Here is a 23,632-nt window from a genome sequence, read left to right on the forward strand (position 1 = left end):
TTCCATTTTTGTTGAAACCTATGTGGTGTTTTCCAGAACTAAAAGCACTCTAATTATACATCATACCACAACAGTCATTAAAGTCAGTCTCCCAGGAAATCAAAGCAATGACAGTAACTGATGTTTTTTTATTTCTAATCCCCCACTCTTCCATCTAGCACTGCTGGTTTGACTGATCTTCCCCTCTAACTATTATCATATCTCTTTTCCTTTGGTCCTACTGCTTTCTTGTTTGCAAATAAATAAATCAAAAGATTCTGAAAATTCCAATGGAAGGAATACATCAGGACTTCAACAATCAGTAATGCATAGTGCGATCAGTCAGGAAATCCACAGGCTGAAGCACCTCAAAGGCATTAGAATTATTCTTTACTGAGGCTAAACTTTACCGTAACTCCAACAGTTTGGATGCTAATAAAACTACAGGAGTAAAGAGGCTAATAAAAGATTAATTTGTAACTGGTGCTCATCTTGGGTTTATGATCTAAAGCTAACTAAAGTATGCTTAGCTAACATAGATTTGGTTTAAGATTTTTATTTTAATAGTCTGTCCATCTTTAAGGTAAAAAAGCAGTATAATTAATGCTTCCATTTGAGTATCAAAAATCCTAGCAATCACAATAAAGCAACTGCAGAACAGTAAGTTCCAACTATACTACTGTTTTCATGACTCATTCTCCCTGGAGATTGCTATTCGTGCTCACAAAGAAGCTGATGTGTTTTTCACCATTTAGCAGAAGCGAACAGTTTGGCTTAGTTTGGAAAGTAAAAGTAATGTTCCAGAGATCAATAAATTAATTTCTGAAGTGAACTGTCATATCTGTTTATGGCTGATAGCCATCATTTTCACAGGCAGTGTGCCACAGATGTATTCTACAGGATAATAAATATTGAAATTACATTCTTCTGCATATATATAGCAAAGGACCAAGTCCTGTATGCAGCTTTAGGGCAATGAGAAGTCACATACTATCAGAAATTAAATATGATTTTGAGACACCACCATTCAGTATTTTAATTCCCATCTGCTTCTTTTCCAGTGCATCCTAAGTAAAAAAAAACACACTGAAAAAAAGAAAAATATGGAGATTTAATTTTATCTGTTTCATTTCCATTATAGCAAGAGTCTATGATAATAATTCCGTAAAATCTTTTTTTGTCAAGAATCATTTGAGTAAGCTCATGTTCAGTCCTAAATGGATTATTTTTTTCCATTTCTGTAGGAGGGTTTTGAAAGCAGAGAGCTATGAGCAACTCTTTATGTAGCTTCCAAAGGGAGGTAAAAACAGCATCCAACACACAAAAATCTAACAGCCGAGCATTCCTTCCTTCTCAGTCTTACCACCGTGGTAATTTCCAAAGCATGTTTTAATTGGAAGCACCATTCTTTAGTTGACTTCTATAGCTTAGGAACAAGAGGATAAAGCAGGCAAGTATACCAGAGGAGGGAAGGATGAACTTGCTCAAAAGGAAAAAAGGTTTGATATGCATGAAAGAACCAAAACAACACTCACAAAGACTTGAAACTTTCACTAATCTGGCTTTATGAAAACATTTATCATGCAGATGTTAAAAATACCCAGTGAATAATACATTTAGAAATTTAAAGGTATCTCTGTGGCCATTTATTAATAAGGCAAGAAACCTAATACAACAGAAGAAGGGTCACCAAAGTTCTATTATAGCCATTTTTCCAGCTGTAGAGAAAAATTACACATCTTCCTCACAATGATTTTATAAAACGTTGTCCTCAAACTTTCAGGCATTTCAGGTGCTGTTTCACATTACAGGTAAACTGCTACTGCAGTTGTCACTGTAAGAGGAAAGTTTGGACTTTTTTCTCCATCATGTCTCCATGCTGGCTCTGAAGCCCATTTGACCTCGAGGAGGGTCACTCCAGGGAGTTAAACGAGAAAAGAAACAGAGATGTAGACACACATACAGAATTTTCTGCTGATTTAACTCCCAAAATTGCCTTTCCAAAGGGCTGGATTATGGTTTTAACAGGCACGAGAAGCACTGCTTCAGGGGAAAGACAGCAGGACAGAAGCTGCTTTGCAAGATGAAGATTCCTTTTCTCTGCCACTTTCCTGATAGGCACTGAGAAATACAAGGGTTATATGCCAATCCAGCAACTGAACCACTCATTGGAATGAAAAGCTCGTATAAAAAAAAACATGTTTTTTTTTTAGTAATACTTTTACAGCCACCACCATTACACAGTCAAGAAAAAAGGGATATGAAACAGAAGACTCAAATTTATGGATACAAAATTATTATTGGAATTTACCACAAAAAAGTACACATAAACCTACATCTTCTTAGAAGCATTTTACACCACTGATTCCTAATTCCTATATCACTGAATTGACTAGTTTTTTAATTAAAAATTGTATAGTAATACTCACTTAGAATAATCTAAAACACCAGTAATCCTACCCAGACATACAAGACTTCTTCCAAAACAGTGTGATTTGGCACTCTGCAGAGCTTGAGCAATTAAGCAAAATGAGATGTATATGGGAATATCAAGAACATTAAGACTATCTTACACCATGGGAATTGTTTGCCAGAGAGTATGATCCATTTACTGCTTTTTTATCATTGAGATGTAAAATCTAATTAAAGCAAAGTGACAGTCTGAGCTTGTCTTACATCCTCTTGTTAGCTGTATAACTCACCTTTGGATTGCATTCATTAGGATGCAACTAAATTTAACCATTAATATGCAACTTTAAAAAATAAAAAAATAATCACTGCTCTGCTTAATTTCCTCCACCACTACAGTCTCCAGCGGAAGTTTGAAAGACAGCAAGGACAGCAAGTCCTATAGTAGCATTCTGAAGCATGCAGTAGAGCTATGGAAAAGAAAGGAAACCAGTACTGATCTGGATCCAGTGCAGGAAGAAAGAAAGCTATCCAATGAGTATTAAGCAGCTTCAACTTTGAAATATATTTTTCAAATTTTCATGTTTTCCTATGAATCTCTTTCCAATAATATCTATTCAAGATTTCAAAAATGTGTTCTCTGTTCAATATGAAAGACCTGTAGCTAAGAGTTGCTTCACCGGTATTCTTCGGAACCTTCCCACTGTTTGCCTGGTTATCACATTACTTCTTGCCTGTTAACCTATATTCCACTTGCATAAGCTAAAACATACCCTTCACTGCATATTTCACAATTCCCATTCCAACTCCTTCTCAAGTGTACAGCTCCTAAAGAACAGCTAGAAATTTCTGCCTCTTGTTCCTTCTAGGAAAAAGGTGAGTTGAAGCTGTCTGCAGAAGAAGCTGGGGGCAAACACTCAGGCTCCAAATTTCCAGATGCAGAAACATGCTTGTTCCCAGCAAAGACAGATCTTGGATTGTGTTCAAACTCCAGAAGCTTAAAACACCTGAGTATCCATCTGTCTGTTCATGACAGAACTATGAGACAGACAACTTGTGGCTATCACTTACTACCGCCCTCTAAATATAGGGAGAGAGGGGAGGAGAGAGATCCAGCCCTGCTGATGGTAGAATAACAAATCACATCATGACAGTCCTATGACTGGTAGGGCTACTTTCAATCCAAAAGTACAGATTTTTGTCAAGTCTTCAATTACACAAAATTAACTCAAACACGTACCCTTCTCTCTGTCATTACAAACATTCCTGCGTAATTCCAGTCCCTAATCCCAACATAAAAGAAAGAGTAAGGTGGCTAAAATAGCAGCATGCTATTTTAAGTAAATTTAAAGTATTTTAAACAGCCCCTTTCCATTCCCATGCTAATAATTATTATATTGAAGTACCTGGATCTACAAGAGAAAGAAAAAAATCACAAAGAAATGCAGCAGTTCTTGCTTGCCTTACCTCCTACTAGGCAGTGGTTCTGAAGTAAGAAAATTCAAGAAAAACTACAACAAAGAAGTTACAGAAATAGATTTTCTTCTAGTTTCTGGTATCTCTGTGAAGCAGCACTCCCTTGTAACCAGTATCTGATCTCCAAAGTCTAATCACTATAGCATTAAAGCTTGCTCACTTGCTTTTATAAAGAAAAGCAGAAAGAAGCTTTAAAACTTAATCGTAGATTAAATCCAGGTTAGCACTACATGCAACCCTAAAGTCAGGGAAAATCTGCCTCTCAGATAATACTCTAACCCTGAGAAGATGGAAGAGGGAAAAGAAAAAATGTTTATTATCAAACAAGAGAGAAATTTTTTCAAGAGAAAGGTTCCTAGGAACAGGTAAGTACAACATTGCTTCAAGTTCAATACACTTCTGGAGTAAGAAGCAGTTTCACCAGCAGTCTCACCTGAAGCAACAGACTCCCAACATTTTATTTTCTGGACCATTAAGGTTAAAAATACAGAAGATAAAAATTCTCTTTTTGTTCTGTGGCTTACAAAAGTGGAGAATTAAGAGTGCTTCACTAACAAAACATGTCAAGTGAAAAGTGACCTAGCCTGATTTTAGATGCAGACTTGTCACTTGTCACAACTAAGAAAAATCTTTAAGTTTTCTTCATTATTTCTATTCTATACTAAATGGATCCAAGGTAATTTAAATGTGTGAGTAGCTGTACCTATGAAAATCCATCTATATTCCAGCATTCTATGCCAAGTTTCTGTAAGTCATCAGTCTTCTGAGAAAAATGAAAGAACTCTCCTCCTGCTGTTTGAAATAATGACTCGTTTGGTTCATCAGTTAGATATGCCCACCATCCCTCAAATCAAGGAAATCCTTGTGTTTTCTTGCACAATGTGCCTAGGAACCAGAAGAAAGCCCCAGCAGTGGTAGATCAGTATGCAAGACTACAAGAACAAGCCCAGAGAGATGCTCCCTATTCTAAGCCCTTCCTGTCTCTAAAAGTTGCACATAAGATTTTCTTGTATTTAAGAGCCTCCCACTCACTTGGTCAAGTCTTTCTAAAAACATTTTGCCTTTCAAATCTATAGAAATTTTGGTATCCAAAGCATCCAGTAATAATCTCCAGTTATCATTCATCATTACTTTGAACCTGTTTTCAGATCATTTTTTTGAGGCTGTCCCATATTGATACTATTATTAACAGCTAGCAAATATTTCCTATTCAGCCACCCCAGAGCACTTATTAACACTATACTTCCCTGATTTGCCCTTTCCATTCTCATCATCAGAAAGACTCCAGCCTACTCAAGTTTCATCACAGAGCTCATTCTGTACAGAATAGTAACAAAAGTGATTAAAAGCACCTTCCCTCACTCCAGTGTTTCTGTTTCAGAAATGGAAGGGGACTAACGAAAGTATTCAAGAATGAGCATCTGACAGAGTTAGAACAGCCCGTGGATTCTCCCTTTTGTTCTCTGCTCCTTTCCTGGTAATTTCTTAAGTTCTATTCGGGTTTATTTGATCACTACTAATTATGGGCAATTTTACTGTTATAATAACAAGATTTTTCCCTTGACACAATAATTAATTTAAAGCCTATAAAAAAATGTAGATATTTCTGCAGGAGCTCAACATGGAGAAACAGTATGATAAACTCTGAACATAAATTATTACCAAATGCAATAGCTTTTACCTAGGGAGGAAAAACTATCCAAATTCCACTTACACAAAGACCAGTGTCAACTCAATTACTGCCACCCTGGGATGGCAGTTTGGTATTAAAATACACACCTCTACAGAACTATTTCTCAGGAGCAGGCAAAAGGAGAAAAACAAATCCACTTTTAAGAAATATTAGCAAAAGAATAAAGTAGATGTATAAGAACTAGTATACCATTGTACAAGTCTCTGATATCATATATACCAAACAACAGTTCTACTACCTCATTACAACACAATGTAGATGCTAAACATTTAAATCGGTTCAAGAATAGACCTGAAAACTTATTGAGGAATAATCCACTGATGGCAATTTAGTACAAAAAGTTAACATCTCTATCTAGCACAGGAATTCTCTGAGGTGCAAATTCACAGCAACTGTATTCTCACCAAGTTACACCTTTGTGAATATTACTGAGCCACAGCTAAACAAAAGCCATATTTAATTGTCATGCATAAGAACTGGAAGAGTATCAAAACACTGAAGTTACTTATTCAGTTTCAAAGAGGGTTTTAGTAATACCACAGCTGCTTCCTGACAAGTCCACATCACTCAAAAAGGTGAAAAAAAAAAGTTGGAGGCAAGGGACACCATCAATCCATCAATCCATTTTTACAGTGCAAGCATTTTCTTGCTTTTGTCCAAAATATTTATCTGAAGACAAAACTTCTAAAATCACTTCCAAAGGGAAATAAATAATATAAATATTCATATTATGACCTCTTTCACATGTGGTAAAGAAGTTGAAGACTGACAACTGCTAAAATCTACCTGAAGCTTCTATAAGAGCCATTAAATATTATTAAATTAAATTAAACTAGTATTGGTTAATACTTTTAAATACTAATCAGGACATCACACAGGTATTTATTTATAAACTGTTGATCTAGCCACTTAATTAACTATGTACTGACAGTATCTAAAATGTAAATAGGATGTTTATTTACTAAGATTTCCCAGCAGACCTAAACCTCCTCCTGTTGGAGACACATGACAACTTGCTGCTTTTATTCATAAACATCAACCCACTAACCACAGCACTCAGTCTATCATCCAGATCATGCTGTTCTTCACCTACACCACTTAAAACTTAACAGTTACTTCCCTCGCTTATTTACCTTAGAATTACTTTCCTTGTGATGTTTGGCACAGGATTGAAGCTGAGTTATCCAGTATTGTTTCTCCTTTGCATCAGCAGCTAGAACAGAAACAAGAAAATGCAAGGAAGCTCACATAAACACGTACTCTTCTTTTCTTTTTTTTGCATAATAAAATGTGATGAGGTAGGGGGCAGGGAGGAGAGAGATTATTTATTGGTCAAGATGCAATATGAATTCTGATTTATACTACTTCATTTTAGAATATGTAAGTTCTTCAGTACAACACATCTAAACCTCAACTTAAGCTGATGTGGCCTGCTGAAAGAGGTAATTATGAAGAAGACTCATTACCTTATCTCCTCTAAGTGTTGCTAAAAGCAGAATTACCTCAGGATTACTTTGTTAAAAAATAAATGAATTAAATCTGTTTTCTCTTTATTCATCTCTCCCTGTGAAGGACAAGGGCCACATGGTACCATTTAAATCAATGAAACCTCTACTTTCAGGCAGTCTGTCAATCAGCTGCCAGGCAAGCTACCAAGCTACCAGTTCCCCAGATACTTGACTACTTCTGTTTTAATGTAGTTCAGGTAAATCCCTCTTTAAACCTGCTTGTCATTCACATGCAGCTTAAAAACAAAAACGACAATTTCCCCCCATACCAAAAAACAGCTTTAAAAATGACTGAAAAAATTGTCTACCATCTGTAGCTGGTGGCTCCTGGTTGTGTGTTGTTTTTTCAAAACAAGATACTACTACAGTAACCCTGATTAATACCACCAACACAGAGTGGGTAGTTTCCGTCAATATTTTCTCTTTCTCTTCCTCTGCTATTATGTGTCTAAATGGTTATTGACTCAGAATAAAAATTATTTACTGTTTTGAAACAAATTCTTAAATCTCATACAATTAAAAAAAAAGTATATTGCAAGTGTTTAATAATCTCAGGTGACTGGAAAAGCAAGATAATGAAACCAGAAGTGTTCATGACTTCTAGCTGTGCAAATTCCAAAACATTTTAACAGAAGTTCTCCCTGTTTGTTCTTCTACTTTAGTTCTACATGCAGAACAGTACCATGCTGTACCACAGGGGAGTCCTGCACGGTCTGTCCTGCTAGCCAGCTGATAAACTGGGGTCAGGATAAAGCTAACATAATTTTAACCTTCTGTTAGACATGTAACTTTTTCAAGTATAATTTATTTTTTTATAAACTAGTTTGACATAGAAGTATCCAGATCAATCAATCATACTGAAAACACTTTAGAACCAGAATACTGGGGGCTGTTTGTTTTAAATTATTTCTAAGTAACTCTTACATATCCTATATTGTCTTGCCTACATTTGGGAGCAAGGGAAGGCAAAATTTTATCTTAGAGGTGTATTCAATTATTCCACTCCTAACAAGAACAAAGTCTTCCACTGGCTTTTTTCCATTCTCCAACTCAGCAGCATATTCATTACTGCACATTATCTATAGGATGGTGGCAAGGGAAAACAAGAAATGAAAGGCTTTGCTGTCGACTGCCATGAAAGCAGCTTTTTCTTCCTTCATAAGCAAACAAGACACACTGTACAATCAAAGTGCCACAATAACAGCTTATAGAAGGCATCTTGAGATATCTTCCAGGACTGAAAGTTTACGTGTTGTATATTCACACATATTTAACACCAGACTAATGTTCCATTGTGTTTTATAATACACTATGAAATAACATAGCTTAACTACTTTCTGTCAGCATAGAGAAGTACAAGAGAAATGAGACATGAGAGAAGAGGCAAAGAAGTGGGAAGAGAACGACTCAGCTGGCACTTTAAGCAGCACTGTACCTCTCAATTTATACATCTCTCCATTAGCAGAGTAGACCACCAACATGTGTGGCACTTCATCACTGGGTGTTATTATAGCTCCAGCTAAAGACAAGGTTCCTCGTGGCTTCTGGTTTTTACTTTGTTCATTCACGAAATACTGCAGAATCCCCGTCTCAAAGTCCAGCACAAAGTACCTGTTCAAAGAAATTGCAACGGTGTAGTATTTCTGTTAGAGTTTCTTAACATTCACTCAAAGAGCAGCACAGGGCAATCTTAAATCAAGATCATAAACCAAAAAAAGATGTTCAAGTAATTTTTTTAATAACTCAATTTTATAAGGTACTATTATTTCAGTTGTATTTTATTTTAAAAGGGCATGTGTGAGCTATTTGTTTACTTATGTTTCAGATTAATTGTGAGGTTCACATACAAGACATTAAAGCAAGGAAATCAGAAGTATGCGACTGCTTCCTTTGGGGGTTTTTGGCCCCTCCCTTTTTTTTATTTTTCCATTTATAACCTTGAAAGACAAGTTAATTCCCCACAACCAGTCTTGTGAAAAAGTGACACTGTTTTGGAGAACGATAAACACAATTAAAGATACCGTCTATGTGACAATGTTTTACATAAAGCTGTTGAGTGTAATTCTGAAAACTGGCCAAGAGAATTGAACATTCAGTTCCCAATAAGTAACAGATAGGAAGTATGGACACCTGTGTATAAGAAAACAATCAGGAGGAGAGAAAAGTAAAGTCTAAACTCTATTAGAATTGTGCTAACATTCTGCTGACAAATTCTAACGAGGGAAAAACCTTTTTATTGCTCATCATATATATAAGATCAGGAAATACTCAGCCAGTGAATATGCAGTAGCCACAAAGAATTAAAAAATAAAAAAGTTTGGAAGAACTCAAGTAATTTCACAATAAACCAACTGCTAGGACAGCAAGATCATACAAACAAAAACAAACTAACTGCATTGTCCAAGTGCACTAAATAAAAGTGAAGCTAACATGCTAAGTTCCAAACATCTTCAAGAGCTGGGCTTTTTTTCCAAATAAACCAATCTTTCACAACAGCACAGATCTTAAATTCCATCTCCCTGTGGAAATGATCCATGCTATTATACTGAACAACTATTTAACACATTAACCCTCTGCCAAGAGGGGATGGACGGTTACCTCCTGGCTCACATGAAGGACAGTTTGCAAGGACTCACAACAGACTAGAGTGCAGTTCACACAAACACATGTTACCCTCTTAGCTTCTACTAAAAAAATCAGCCCTAATGATCTGGCTAATACCACTAACCTGGGCATTTGGAAGGCATACTATTTGCTACTGTTCCTCTAGACAGGAATAGTATAGATCATATGCATTTGTTTACATTACAGAAAGTGTGATTATTCAGTCTTCTATAGCTTTGTATATCCCAAATTTGCTCAAGTCACTACGCTGTTTTGAAACTGGCATTTTGTCTTAGCCCTTTTTCAATATCCTCATATGCAGAACACCTCTGAACTTTCACACCACAGAGTATTTCCAGGACTGTCTTCACAGCCTGTTCAAGTCACTGCTGTCTTTGTGCTCAACTCTTTATTCAAGCTAAATAAGACTAGACATGATGCAAGCAATCACTGCCCAAGATTTACCAAGCTTCAGATATTTTGCCTGGGCAACCTTCCTTCGCCACATTTATACATAACTCTCTACTGCCACTGCCTCTGCACCAGAACAAAGGATCAAATTTTCTTTAAATTATTACAGATAAATGAGGCCTGTCCCAAAAAAATTTAAGAGAATGCATCACTACACCCGTCACTTCTACCCTGACTCCATCTTCCACATCTTCCATAAGCACCTCTGCATCCCTTCCCTCAAGAGACAAATGGAAAGCCTCCCTTTTGTAATCATGAAGCACATCTCCTAACCTTCCCTCTACAGTGATCTTCACCACAGAAAAAAAAAAAAAAGGACCAGAAAAATGGCAAGCTGAATGCCAACCACCACCACATTTTCAACAGTAGCATTAAAAATAAAGAGGCTCTAAACGGAAACTGCCAAAATTTTGGAATATTACCTTATTGATTTGTATTACACCAGTCCATAACCTTTATGGTTTGACTTTTAAATTATTTTACAATGCTACTCTCCCACTTACAAAGCATTTTTTCTCTTCAAGTTGCTTAGGAGGGAAAGATGATGCACTTAACTGCTGGTGAAAATAGGAGAACTGGAAAACAAAAATAAGTCAGACTTGCATATTTCACAGTACATTTCTCAGTTTTCTTTGTCCATTTTAGGACTGTTGCATATTCAGGAGAAAAATCAGAGAACTAGACAGAGGGGATCCATGTCTGTGAGAAAATTATACAGTAGCTTGACCCCAGAGCAAGTGCTTCTCTCCATCCAACTGACAAGTTTTCAGCAATCTCTTTGGGTTTAGCAAGCAAGTCTAGGCTTTATATGCAGCTATGTCCATTCTGAGCCTGTGGGCATCCTCATTACAATTTCATTCTCCCTTTGTTGTTCAGGTACAAGTCATTTATTACAGTTTTTTATCAATCAATACCTTGGACAGTATCATTGTGGTTACTGCAGTATAGCTCCCCAAAAAAACAAAAGGAGGAACAATAATTCAATTTAAAAAAAAAAACGACAGGAAAAATTAAGGGAAAAAAAGATGAAAAGCAGAAAGAAAAATATTTTTTCCTTTCCCTATTAAGATCAAAGAATTTGGGGAAAAAAGTTCCTCAGAGTCTATTAGAACAGAATCTATCAAGTTACATAAATACTATGAGCACTTCAACTCAGAAATCTTTGCATGCTAGACCAGAAAAGCACTCCCAGAATGACTGTAAGCTCCACAAAGATGGGCTTCTGCATTGCCATTTAGCCACCCCAGGGACAGAAACTAGCCACTCAAGTGCAGAACACACCTTTACCAGAATAATGACATCCGAGAACAGCAACTTCTGCAAATCCACATGTGCAGAGACAGCATCTTTCCACATCCTTGTTATCACAGCTACAGCAGAAGCATCAATTTGACCTTCTAGCCAACCATAACCTATTTTAGGTAGTCTCAGAAAAACAGAATGTTATCACTGGCCTTGTACCTTCCATTTTCAGTACATGTGACACTGTCTTATTTGCTTGTAAAAGTATGCAACGTATTTTCAGAACAACTCCAGTAGTAATTTTAAGAAAGAAACAAGTAACCAGTTCTTGCAAGCCTTTACATCGCCCTCCTCAAGTAAACTGTCTTCCTTCTTGTCCCAGATGAACAAGATTCTATGTCTACCATCTTCCAAAGTCTTAAGAGAAAGAGAATTATCTACAGAAACTGAAGTCCCACCTGCCCAACAAAAACTAGTCAAGTCAATGAAGTAGGTCTCCTGTGACTTTGGAGAGCTCAGGAACTTTTTTCAGAGTTTTCACATCCTGACTGTGACACTGCTCATATCACATGGAACCAAGTTTTTGCTTTTCAAGAGTTATAGTTTGATGCGCAGCTCCCCTCTTCACCTTTCACACAGTGGTACCGCAGGAAAAGACAGGCAGGATTAAACTGCACAGGCAACTATAATCTCACAAGAAAAATGGGGATAACACACTTTGAAAACTGTTAAAAGGACAGGAAAAGGCAGGAGAAGGAATAAAGAATTAAATGTGAAATCACGCAGCACGAGGCTTCATACAAAGGAGACAGAAAGAAACAGAAGACGCTTTCAAAAACATTTTCTTGCACTCACAGACCAAGTCATTACCCAGTTCAGATCATCACAAAAAACAGAGAAGAATTGAAGGCCAGATTCTTTCATTAACTGAGGATGGAAAAACACTATCTATATATATAAAGCAGAACAGAAGTAAGAGAATGGCACATGTCCCATTTTAGAAGCCCCATGTAACTGTATCAAAAGGACAGGGATATCTTTTAACTGTTAACTTTTAACAGAAGTCATTTGTTCAGCACACCAGGGAAATAACAGCACTAACCTCTCCTGAACTGGTTAATCTTGCCACCTCAGTCTGTTTTTCTCTACTGACCTTGCCCACAGGGCACACATTTAGCCATGATGTCGCATTTCTGTAATTAATTTACAGATCAACATCGATGAAAACCAACGTACTCTCTAGAGAACAGTCAGAGAGGAGGCAGCAGAGTCAAGTTAGATCATACGAGACATACAATTAACTTTATATAGAAATGGTTTTAAAAGTGCTAAAATGCTGGTAGTGTAGTTGGAGATCGTAACAGTCTATCAACAGAGAAGAGCAGCTGCACAGGTCTTCTACGAGAAAAACTGACATTTCCAGCACTATGCCAGTTTGAAGCCATAGAAAGAAAGAAAAAAAACACCCAAAAATATCAGAAGCACATGATATGAACATTTTCCATATAATTTACTCACCTCAATAGATTTAAGACTTTTAGTGTTCCTATTTCCAGTAAAATTAAGCATTTACATATTTCAACATTAAATTGCACACCATAACATGGTGCACTGCTCCCTCCTCAGGCTATCACTCAGATCCAAGTCTGCAATACCCCCAAAGGTATGATTCCAGCAGAAAAAAACATCCCTTAATACACCTTTCTTCTTTTATCCCCCAATTCTGAACACACCTCAGAAACTAAACATCTGAAAATAAGTTTTCACTACTCTACAATCCCAGGAAGTTTTCAAGGTAGGACTGCCAAATCTTTCCATTGTATAATGCATTCTGAGTGATCTGAATTCTCCCCACATCCTTCTTTCCCAGTTAAATCAGTTTACTGGATCAGATTTTGTACAATTTTCAGTTTGAATTCATAATCTGATAGAGGTTTTTAAGAAGACTTGGAACTGGACAACTGCAATCCCAGTCAAATCTTCAATTATGGACTCAATCTGCTAAAAAATTCACCTCTTTGGGAAAGTATAATTATATTAATTACTTCCTTGAGTTCATAAACTAGCCTACATGGGTATCTATGCCTCACAGTTGGACCATGTCTAATCCCATAGCTCATCTGTTTAAAATTGGTATGGATGCCCCAATACTGCACAGTAACATAGACAAATCCTTTGACTAAAGACAACATTTTCCATAATCTCCAAACAATAAAATGTTTTTCTTTATATGATGACCTAACACAGCAACTACTTCTGGATGGAGAGGCATGCAGGATTTCTGCAACAGGCTAGGCTTGGTTTCAGCTTTTTAGAGACTTTTTTTTCCTCCAATTATGTTGTTATTGATGGACATAGGAGGTTTTCTTTGTAAACACCACTTTAGCTCTTCCACTGACACCTTTTCTCCTCCATCAGGTTCTCAATACACACTTTATGATCCACTTTTGCTTTAACCATAAAAATGCAAATTGTTCACATAAAACACATCGATTTGAAACAACACTAAGTCTTCACCCTGATTTAAAACCTTGATAGGTAACATCACCTTCCTTATCATATCAGAAAAGTTATAATTCATGTGTTTCCCTTTCTCAGACTGCTGAATTTATTCTTTCAGACAATGTGACAAATACTGTGATCCACTACACATTTCAGCATCATGTTAGCTGAAGAACAGAAGCAGCTCACCAACAGAAGCATTTCACTACCTTCTTCTTCTTCTACCAATTTGTTCTCAATGTTTTTAAGTTTTGAAACACTTGTTTTCCTTTCACTCTGTTTCCACTTTCCTCCATGCACTGACATGATGTGTTCTTCAGTGACTTCTTGATCCTCAAAAAGAGGACATTTTCAAGAATAAGGAATCAAACTGTTCTACAATTCTCTTTTTTTTTTTTTTTTTTTTTTTAATGTAGTTAAAAAACTAGGTAAAAATTATAGGATGGAAAGTAAAGGTGTCAAAGAAAAGCGAAGTTTATGGTTCCAGTAACTGAATGAGATGTCACATAGAAATAATTCATTTTTAGAAAACTGTATCTTATTAGGCCATCTTGGAAATGACATTTATGCAACTGCTTAATTCATTTTATCTCTTTTACCTTGAGCCATAAGATTAATGGAATAATTCATGCCAATAAAGATAAGGCATGGCAAACACATTTACAGTCAAGGACTTCATTATTAAAAATCATCTTTAAAGTTGTCATTTGAAGAGAGGTGCTTAGAAGAACATGCTTTCATTTCAGCAACAGTTTAACATCCTTAATTTGCTGAGGTTCCTCAATTCATCACTTTCCAACATAAGAAAATGTAAGAACTGCAGTATTCATTAAAAACTTCACTGACTTTGGGCCTCTCTAAATTAAAACTGAATTTTTAAAACAGTAATTTCTCTGCATTATTTTAATTGCATACCAGTCAAGCTGAACTACAATTTGCTGGATACTTTTAGAAGTGTTCCACATTTAAATGGAGATAAGAAATAAAGGAAGTATTATCCATAGCTAATAGATGGACAACTTATTTCTGATTATCATGCCCTTCATGTTTTTAACATCCACAGAACCTACACACAAATAAAATCTTGTGAGAAACCTCCTTTCCTGTTTTGTCAAGGCCCAGTCAATCTTCAAGTTTACAAGCAAGCCTGCTTTATGAACCAAAATGTCACTTCTTTCTCAGCATCTGCAGAAGCTACAATTGCTACTGACTAGCTCATCAGTTTATCAACTTTTGCTTGCCATGTCAATTACTTCCACTGGTCTGAAATTCTATACAGTCAGCAACAGACACGCTGCTCAAATTTTATTTAAGTTAAAAAGAGACTACAGTAAGCATAAATATTTATATTATTCTTTAATTTCAAGTAGAGTCACTGCCACTTAGGCGTTGTTTTTTTGGACTGAAGAAGGAAAACAGTCTTAAAAATAATGCATCCGTTTTTTTGCCCATCAGGCTTAGAATTTATACACATTTGTGCAAGAGTACATTCGTCACACTAATCTACGCTTTAGCACAACACGGCCACATTGAGGGGTAAGAATTACAATTTAGGGGCAAACATGTAGATAAAAGGTAGACAGTTGACATTGTTGATACCATAAACAGCATTTACTGCTAATGGCCCACCAAACCAGCTATTTTGTATCATTTAGTACTCCTTGCCACCTTCCTTTTTCTTGGCTCTAAATTCACTACTAGTCAATAACTAAGCAGACTCCTATTTTTTGTATTTCGGACCAGAGAGAAAAGGCTAGCAGTAACATAACTGGGGAAATAAATGGGCCAGTGCAATCTGAATTCTGGCAGTGTTATTATCAGGTGTGATTCAGGTCACCAATTTAAAACAGACCTTCCAGATAGGAAAATACATTTTTCTTCATAAGAATGAACAATAACAACCACAAAAACACCCACAAGATCTAAACCAAAACAAAAACAGAACTGAGTACCTGAATGTTACATAAAATAATTTGCATGTAATGAAATTGAGCTTATGAAATGAAACGGAGACACACTTCTGTTCGATTCTAAAGCAAGATACAGGAAATGCAGCAGGTTTGAATCTAAATGATCTTTAGGGTCCCTTCCAATCCAAACCATTCTATGACTCTATGATTCTACAAAATGTACAAGAGACAACTAGTTGTACGCACCAACTCCATTCCACACCTGAGAAGAAGGCAGTGACCTGTATAACAGGGGATTCTGCTGCTAAACTGGATCTCACTGAAGCCAGGTCTGCTGGATAGTCATTTGCAGTCATTCGGGCACTGAAATGAAGGAAGCTGTCTGACTTACCCCCTCAGAATCCCACCTCTCCACCTTAACCAGGAGCAAGATTTTGCTCCTTTGAAAAAGAAAAATTACATAGACCTACTTTGGAGCTTGTATGAACAACTGCTTCCGTGCTCTAAGTCTTTATGCAGTATTGGCCTGTCCCATTAAGATGTTTAGATTTCACTTTGTCATCCCAAGAGGATGCAAAGGACTTGAATGCATGTAATTTGCTTAGACAAGGATTGTTCTACTTGGACAGTACCTAAGGTTTATCTAGCAAAACAACTGTTAGAATGACCTATAAAAAAATTAGGCAAGAAGCAGTAAGTATATGAAGAAAATTGACTAATTTGTTTTCATTTCCATAACAAACACCTACAAAAAATTAAATAATTATTGGAAGGGGTAGGAAATAACTTAAAAATCCGAAAAAAACTTATTTCTTCTCGAAAATTTATATATATATATATATATATATATATATATATATATATATATATATATATATATATATATGAGACACTCAATTACATTTAGCTTGTGAAGGCAGCTTTGCCAGATTAATATTTGTAACTTTCTACCCACATTAGCAGCTGTCAAAACTGCTGTTGAGGGCACAACTGCATCACTACAAAGTTTTTAAACATCCCACAAAACAATGCCAACCACATCAGGAATCTTATTGCCTATTCTTTCCTGTAACAAAAAAAAAAACAACACACCAAAATTATAAACAATGCAGAAGCATTTGAATTTCCATAAAAACATTTCACCTTTTTGCTTGACACTTTCTGCAATGAGTTCCGTAAGATCTGAGTTTTGGCAAGCACGCTTCACATCAAAAACTGCCTAGTGCCTAGGATCAACTCATCTTCCACAAAGTACCTACAAAATACAGTATGAAATAAACAGGGCCTAATATATCAAAAATACACCTCTCAAACAAGCCAAGTAACAAATTCAGGAAGTGTGAAATGCTGAACTAAAGGCTCTACCAAGTTCCTTAAACATTAGACTGGCTTTCTTAAAACGTAAGCATTCCACAGACATATTTGAAGGAAAGTAATCAAAAAGAAGGCAGCGCTGAATGCAGCCATTGGGAGCATGGCTGCTCAGAGCCCAGAGTCCAACAGTGACTGCCACTATTATATATTATTCTTTCAGCTGTCTGTACTTTTAGTAGGGACATGCACGCACACACACACAGAACACACTTCCAGGAAGATCATGTATGAAGACACCAATAATGAAGTGAGATTTGACCAAGGGCAGTATTTTAGAGATCTTTATGTCTGCTACTTGCCATATTCTGCAGGAGACTTCACAGACTGAAAAGAGAAGATCTGACTTTAGCCTGGTCTTTCTGGTACTTGCTATTACAACATCCATAAATAAGTCAAATATATCTATTTGACAGCCTAGTTCTTGTGCAATGTAATGAGAGAGTAGCAAAGGCAGCCACCTAAAGTAATTCCCCCATAACACACATTCACAGGCGGCCTGGAATTGCTGGTTTGTATCAGCACTACCACACAATAGAGTTTAAAAACAAAAAAATCATCCCACTGAATTTGCATTGAGTCAGCCAGGTCTAAATCACAATTTTATCTCAAAATACTACCAACTATAATTCAAATTATCCGCAATTTGCAGCTAGTAAATTTTGGCAATCTCAAACATGTACAACCTCAAAAGGTGCTGCTGAGCAAAACCCACTTACTCAATTGAAATACCACCATACCCCTCACCTTAGGCAACTAGAGCCTGTCCTCTGAACTAAGTAATATGGATACTGTTACTAGAAGGACCAAAATTTAGGAAGGACTCAGTAAAGACACACATACCCCACACCTACTACACAGTATCTTCCACTTGCCTCACCCAACACTTTCATATCACTGTCCTCTTACAGTGCATCAATGATGAATCAAACACTCATTTGCAGCTGGTTTCTGTTCCTCTGACTTAAGCTTCACAACCCCTTTCTCTCTTCTTCAATAACCTGTATTCCTCACTGGTAAGAATAACCCTAACTCAACCCCAAACTACTGTTATTGGATATTACGTGCAATTTAGAGAAGGCACCCCCATAACTCAAGTATCTGCTCATTTTTAGAGCCTTCTTTTGCTGCCAAGAATTAGACTGTATACAGAAAAGCACTCAGCTCTGAGACAACCAATGTAACTTTGAGGTTTTATGCCAGACCTGATGTTACTTAGGATTTCACTTGGAGATAAAGTATTTTCAGGGACTGAAATATTAATGAAACAAATAACACAGGCACAGAGAATGACCCTGAACAACAGCATGAATGCTGAAGCTGAGGAAGCGAACTGCTGGATGGCAAGGCAAGGGGTGGCATAAACACCTGCAGGTGGGAATATGAGGCTAACTGTTAAGGTAATGACAGCACCAAGCAGATTCAAATAGAAGTAGCTCAAATTACAAGACTACTCTAGCTTCAATTAGAGTATCTGCAAAATAGTTAAAGTGCTGCTTTTTGCTCAATTTAACAATGAGAGAACAGAAATTAGGAATATCGTTGAAGTCATATCTTGAGCCAATTACACAGACCAAAAAAAATGTCTGTTATCTCAACCCAAAGTATTTGGGCTACATATCTCCAAGTTAAAAGCTGGGGAAACTGTCTCCATAGGTGAACCGTAATGAGTCGTTTCTCACAGGTTAATGTGGTCCCATAAGTAACAGTAATAGCCTGTAGTGGTAAGTCAGGCAACTTTAGGGAGTTGACCTGCATATAAATAAAAAAAAAGTGAATGTCAATGCAAGCAAATTGGCTATTAGAATTCTTTCAAATTCATTTTTACTGCTTACTGGAAACCAAAGTTGCCTTAAGACAGATAGTAAAATACCCAAAGTCACAGGAAAGGTGAAAGCAACTGAATAATAAATTCTATGCTATGAAATCTGCCCTATTTTGTCTATTGTAATCACTGAACAAAATACCTAAATCACAGAACTCTCTACACTGTTACTTAGCTCTTCCTTAATTTTTATTTATTAAACATGAAATATAAAAGGTTAGAAAGGATTCATATAGTCCCTTATTAAAAAGATGTCACTAACCTAGAAGTTTTCAGTAGAAAGATGTTGCTGAAAATTAATAAGAGCAGTCACTCGTGTCGTGGTTTATGGAGACAGAACCTCAACTTTATTGTGAACACTACTGCCAACAGGTCAGGGACAATCAACAGAGGAAAAGGAGGGATGAAGAAGTAGACAAGCAGAACAGTTTGGCAACAGGATGTGCCAAAAGGTTTTCAGTAAATGCACCTAATATTAAACAGAAATCTGAGGAATCCTTTGACACTACAGTTAATGATAAAGCACTCTACTAGCTAGAGCTCCAACCACCAGAGCAAAACACTCTCCTGCAGTGGACTGTATTTACTACAGGCTAATTATTAGGTTAGTGAAGACTGATATTCCTATTTCTCACTAAAACTATTTTATCAACACCTCGAACATATCCTTAACAAAAAGAACTAGTTGGTTCCTTCATCCAAGGTTTATTAGGTGACTGACAGAAAAGCCAACACCAAACCACACTTTGACAGTAAATTCATGTTGTTCTTCTCAGCTACTTAAGAGCATTAAACTTTATCCTAATAGCTGTATAGTTTCAATTGGCTGAGCACGGATATACTGGAAGCAGCAAAGATGTAACTGGAGTATTTTCAAGCTGGAGTACTTAACAAGAAAGATACTAACACCTAATATATACTCAGTTTAAGAATGTTTTCATCTTTTTTGGCCAGTTTAATCTTCTGCGATTTTAGTGAGCTGAATTCTATTACCATATGACAAACAGGACAGAGTCATGGCAAAGAAGGACTGAGGAGCAGTGAGGAACATGCAAGGGGGTTGCTCCCCTTTTGTTGACAACACACTCTTAGTTCAGTTCAAGAAACTTCATTAAAGCCTTCCCAGGGCTATTTAAATGAGACTGCCCTTTACTGTATTTATCAGCAGGGATAAAACCGTAGAGAATAATTCTGATGCTTCTATTATTCTCGTCTTTTCTATTTCCAACACTACTACTAGGTATCTCAAGTGATGGTGTATGGTCTGAAGCTTATGGGTTTATTTTTCAATTACAGAGCAATAACAACAGTACCATTTTTCACAATCATTTTTCCCTTATGTCATATTCTTGACTTCCATCTTACCAGCTGCTAATATAAAAACCTATATATATGTAAAAAGTAACCCTAGAAGTGAAAATGTGAATCTACTATATTCTGTACATTCAACATTCTCAGGCATGATGTGTACACATCTGGTTATATCACCCCTGCTGCACTTAAAGGTGACTAGCAGGCAAAAAAAGTGCCCTCTTTGTCCCTTCTTGATGTATGAACAACAGCTAGGATGCTCTCCTCCAGCTGTATCAGCCTCAAGATACTAGTTTCAGTTTTCTCCCAGTCTTACTGGAAGAGTAATGTGCTAGAAACACCACCAGAAGACAATTTAAAAAAAAAAAAAAAAAAAAAAAATTCATTCCCATAGAGCCAGTAGGGAAATATTCGAAAGTACACATGAATCTAAATGAGTCTGTAAAGCTATTCCATCTGCCATGTGTGCTTTCTCAGAAGGTATTTTTTTCATTCCAAATCTTTAAAAAGTTCAAACAGGTACCATTCAAAAATATAAAAAGTCGCATTTCTTACTGAATACCTGCAGGCTCCAACTCACAAGAGCCATTAATGCATGCTGCGGCAGGATAAACTGTTATGTCTCCCCATTATCTGCTCCCCTCTGTGAGAAACGTCTGTCAATGAGCAGGCCCACACAGATCCTTCCGCGAAGCACAGTTTATTTACATTCTTGCAAGAATGGGTGACCTAAACAAGTAGGCACACCCATAGTAAGGTGAAAAACAGTTTATAATCCCTATTCCCGATGCAAAGTTCCCTCCCCTGTTTCCCCACTGGCTGGGTATTCCAGGGTTTACAGCCTATCTGACGCTTCAGATTATCCTATACGTTTCCCGCCCCTGTTTACACATTCCATTCTAGCAGTTTACTTTTTACCTTTTAAGGTAAAATTTTGACCTTTCTTGCCCCCTTGGCTATCTTCCCAATTAACAAATCTACTGGTGTCATCCTGCTCTGAGGAGCAATATAGAAGTGGCTTTGTTTGGTCTTATCTTGGGCCACAAACCCTTCTTCCCCAGATGGAGCCCGATTCACTCCCTCAGCTTCTTGGGCCGTAAACCACTCCCAGTGTCCTTGGAATGTGCAGATATCTCACTTATCTCAAACAAACTATTATATTCCTAACACTAGGATATATATATAAAAAAACCAAACCCGACACTATGCTTCTAACACTAGAATGCAAAAACAACACTACATTTCTTTTCTAACACCTCCATTTCATTGCCAGAGATCATCACCCCTGCAGAGCAGCAAACTACCAGCTCTACCAAAGTCCTGTGCTCAGTAAAACTAAAGCTGATGGACTGATGGCAGATGACAGTGTAACACTATGCCACATTATGAATAGCAGCTAACTGCACAGACTCAAAATCTCAACTACAATGGTTAAATGAGTGAGGAAGAAACATGAGTGGTAAAGAAGTGATCCGGAACAGGCCTGTTGAGCACTGAGACAAACTATCACCTCCCACTCCCTCACATACGGGTGTGTTAGGCTTACTGCCAAGTGTGGGTTACATTTCCAGATCTTGTTGGGGTTTTTTTCACTAAACACAGCATAGTTAACCTCACCTCATGGCCAAAGCTCAGCTTGGTTGTAAAACGTCATCCAAACTTAGGGCTCACCACCACTCCTCTTCCCTCCTTCCTTCCCTGCTGCATGGTCACAACCCATCCCTTGGATCCTCTAAGGGCTCATCAAACTCAGTGGGAACACATTCAACTTGCTAAACCAGGGGAAAAAAATACAGAAGGAACAGACAATTGTATTTGCATTCAACAGCAGGAAGGTGAAACAGTGGCTCATCTTCTGGTCTCATGACAGCTACCACAAAAGCAGTTTGTTTCAGATATTTTCTGCCAGCTTGACCCAAACCATAAAATACATTAATGCTAATTGTATCAGCAGACAACAACTGGAATATGCAAAATAATTTTTAACTACTAAATCATTACAAAAACCAGCAAAGAGAGATAAGCCATATTAATTTTTTTTCCTCTTCACTATGCAGTAACTTTTACATCTTCTCCTCATCTCCTTTTCCAACATTTTTATTTGGAAGGAAGTCAGAGATATTTAATTCTGTGCAAGTTACCGATAGGAGACTCCAAAGAGTTTGCATTCTCTGTGAACAATTCTATTCCACAACTACATCACTGAAGAAAATACATAAAATAGCTGTGGTATTTCTAAATATGTACAAATCCTGTAGGATCAATAAATCAAACTGGGGAGAAAAACAAACAAACAAACAAAAAAAAGCTAAACATGAGATACTAGTCCTTTAATCTCTAAATCACTTTTAGATAGAAGTACAATGTCTTGCATGTTTACACCACAGTCCACAAAAATGGTGCAAAATAAACAGCAAATGTTCCCCCCAAATTGTTACATCAACTGGGCCAAATGAAAAAAGCTGCCCTTAGAAAGCATAACTGAAAATCACTTGTAATTTCACACTCTCCCTTCTTAAGGAAGAATTGCTGATTTGCACTTTAAAAGCCTAGTTCAGCTGAACTAGCCTTCCTCTATTTGGTGTTATGTCAGAACTACTGCTGTGCCACCTTTGTTTCATCACTGGCCAGCAGCAGTACTCAGCACCACGTGCCAGTATAGCTTATACAGTAAAAAGACTGGTAGCTAGTAAAAGAATAACACAGTCACGTCAGTCTTCTGGTAGAAGATGAACTTTGCACAGTCAACCATCCAGTGGGAACAAGATCCATTTCTTCTGCAGCTATGAGCATTACATGGAAATCACTAGCCAGTACTTTCAGCTGTAGGTCTGTGACAGATACACTTGACCTCTAGCAGTACTTTGGTTCAGGTCAACCAAGGAACAACAGGTCTTGTGCCCTGTGGTGAACCTATAAGCTGGAAAGCTCCTCACAAGGGAGTGAAGGTGCCTTGGAAAAGTATTTTGGAAGGTGGTTTTGAAATGCAAAGATACAAAATAACTGAAGTAGAAAACAAGATACCAGAGCTAAAACAAATACATCTATCTTGTTCATGCTATTGACTAGCAGCCAACAACTGCACTCCATAAATACTACCATCAGGATGAGCCAAATTTGAGCTCTCCCTGAACTGCAGCTGGACTGCACATCAGGTGCCTCTCCCCTTGAGCAGGTACATCTCTCAAGGCTTGAGATTCCTTACCTAAAATATCAGAGTTTAATGGTTCTAGCCCCAGCCAGAACCCCTAATCTTCTTTCTAGTGCTTGAACATTTAGGATACATTACAAACATCATCACGAACCTCCATAGTCATAATACTTAAACGCT

The 23,632-nt window shown here is 37.1% G+C and overlaps 1 protein-coding gene across 1 annotated transcript in view; it reads right to left on the bottom strand.

The window, feature by feature from the left end:
• The window catches only part of OSBPL10 (oxysterol binding protein like 10), a 115,030-nt gene that overhangs the window by 74,820 nt on the left and 16,578 nt on the right, over positions 1-23,632 (bottom strand). Inside the window, exons 2-3 of the mRNA XM_051612895.1 lie at positions 8,501-8,676; positions 6,691-6,770 (exon numbers count right to left, since the gene is read on the bottom strand). Coding sequence (XP_051468855.1) covers positions 6,691-6,770; positions 8,501-8,676 — 256 coding nt within the window. The remainder of the gene's footprint in view (positions 1-6,690; positions 6,771-8,500; positions 8,677-23,632) is intronic.

The sequence above is a fragment of the Apus apus genome, chromosome 2 (genome assembly GCF_020740795.1).
Source record: "Apus apus isolate bApuApu2 chromosome 2, bApuApu2.pri.cur, whole genome shotgun sequence".
Lineage (NCBI taxonomy): Eukaryota > Metazoa > Chordata > Aves > Apodiformes > Apodidae > Apus > Apus apus.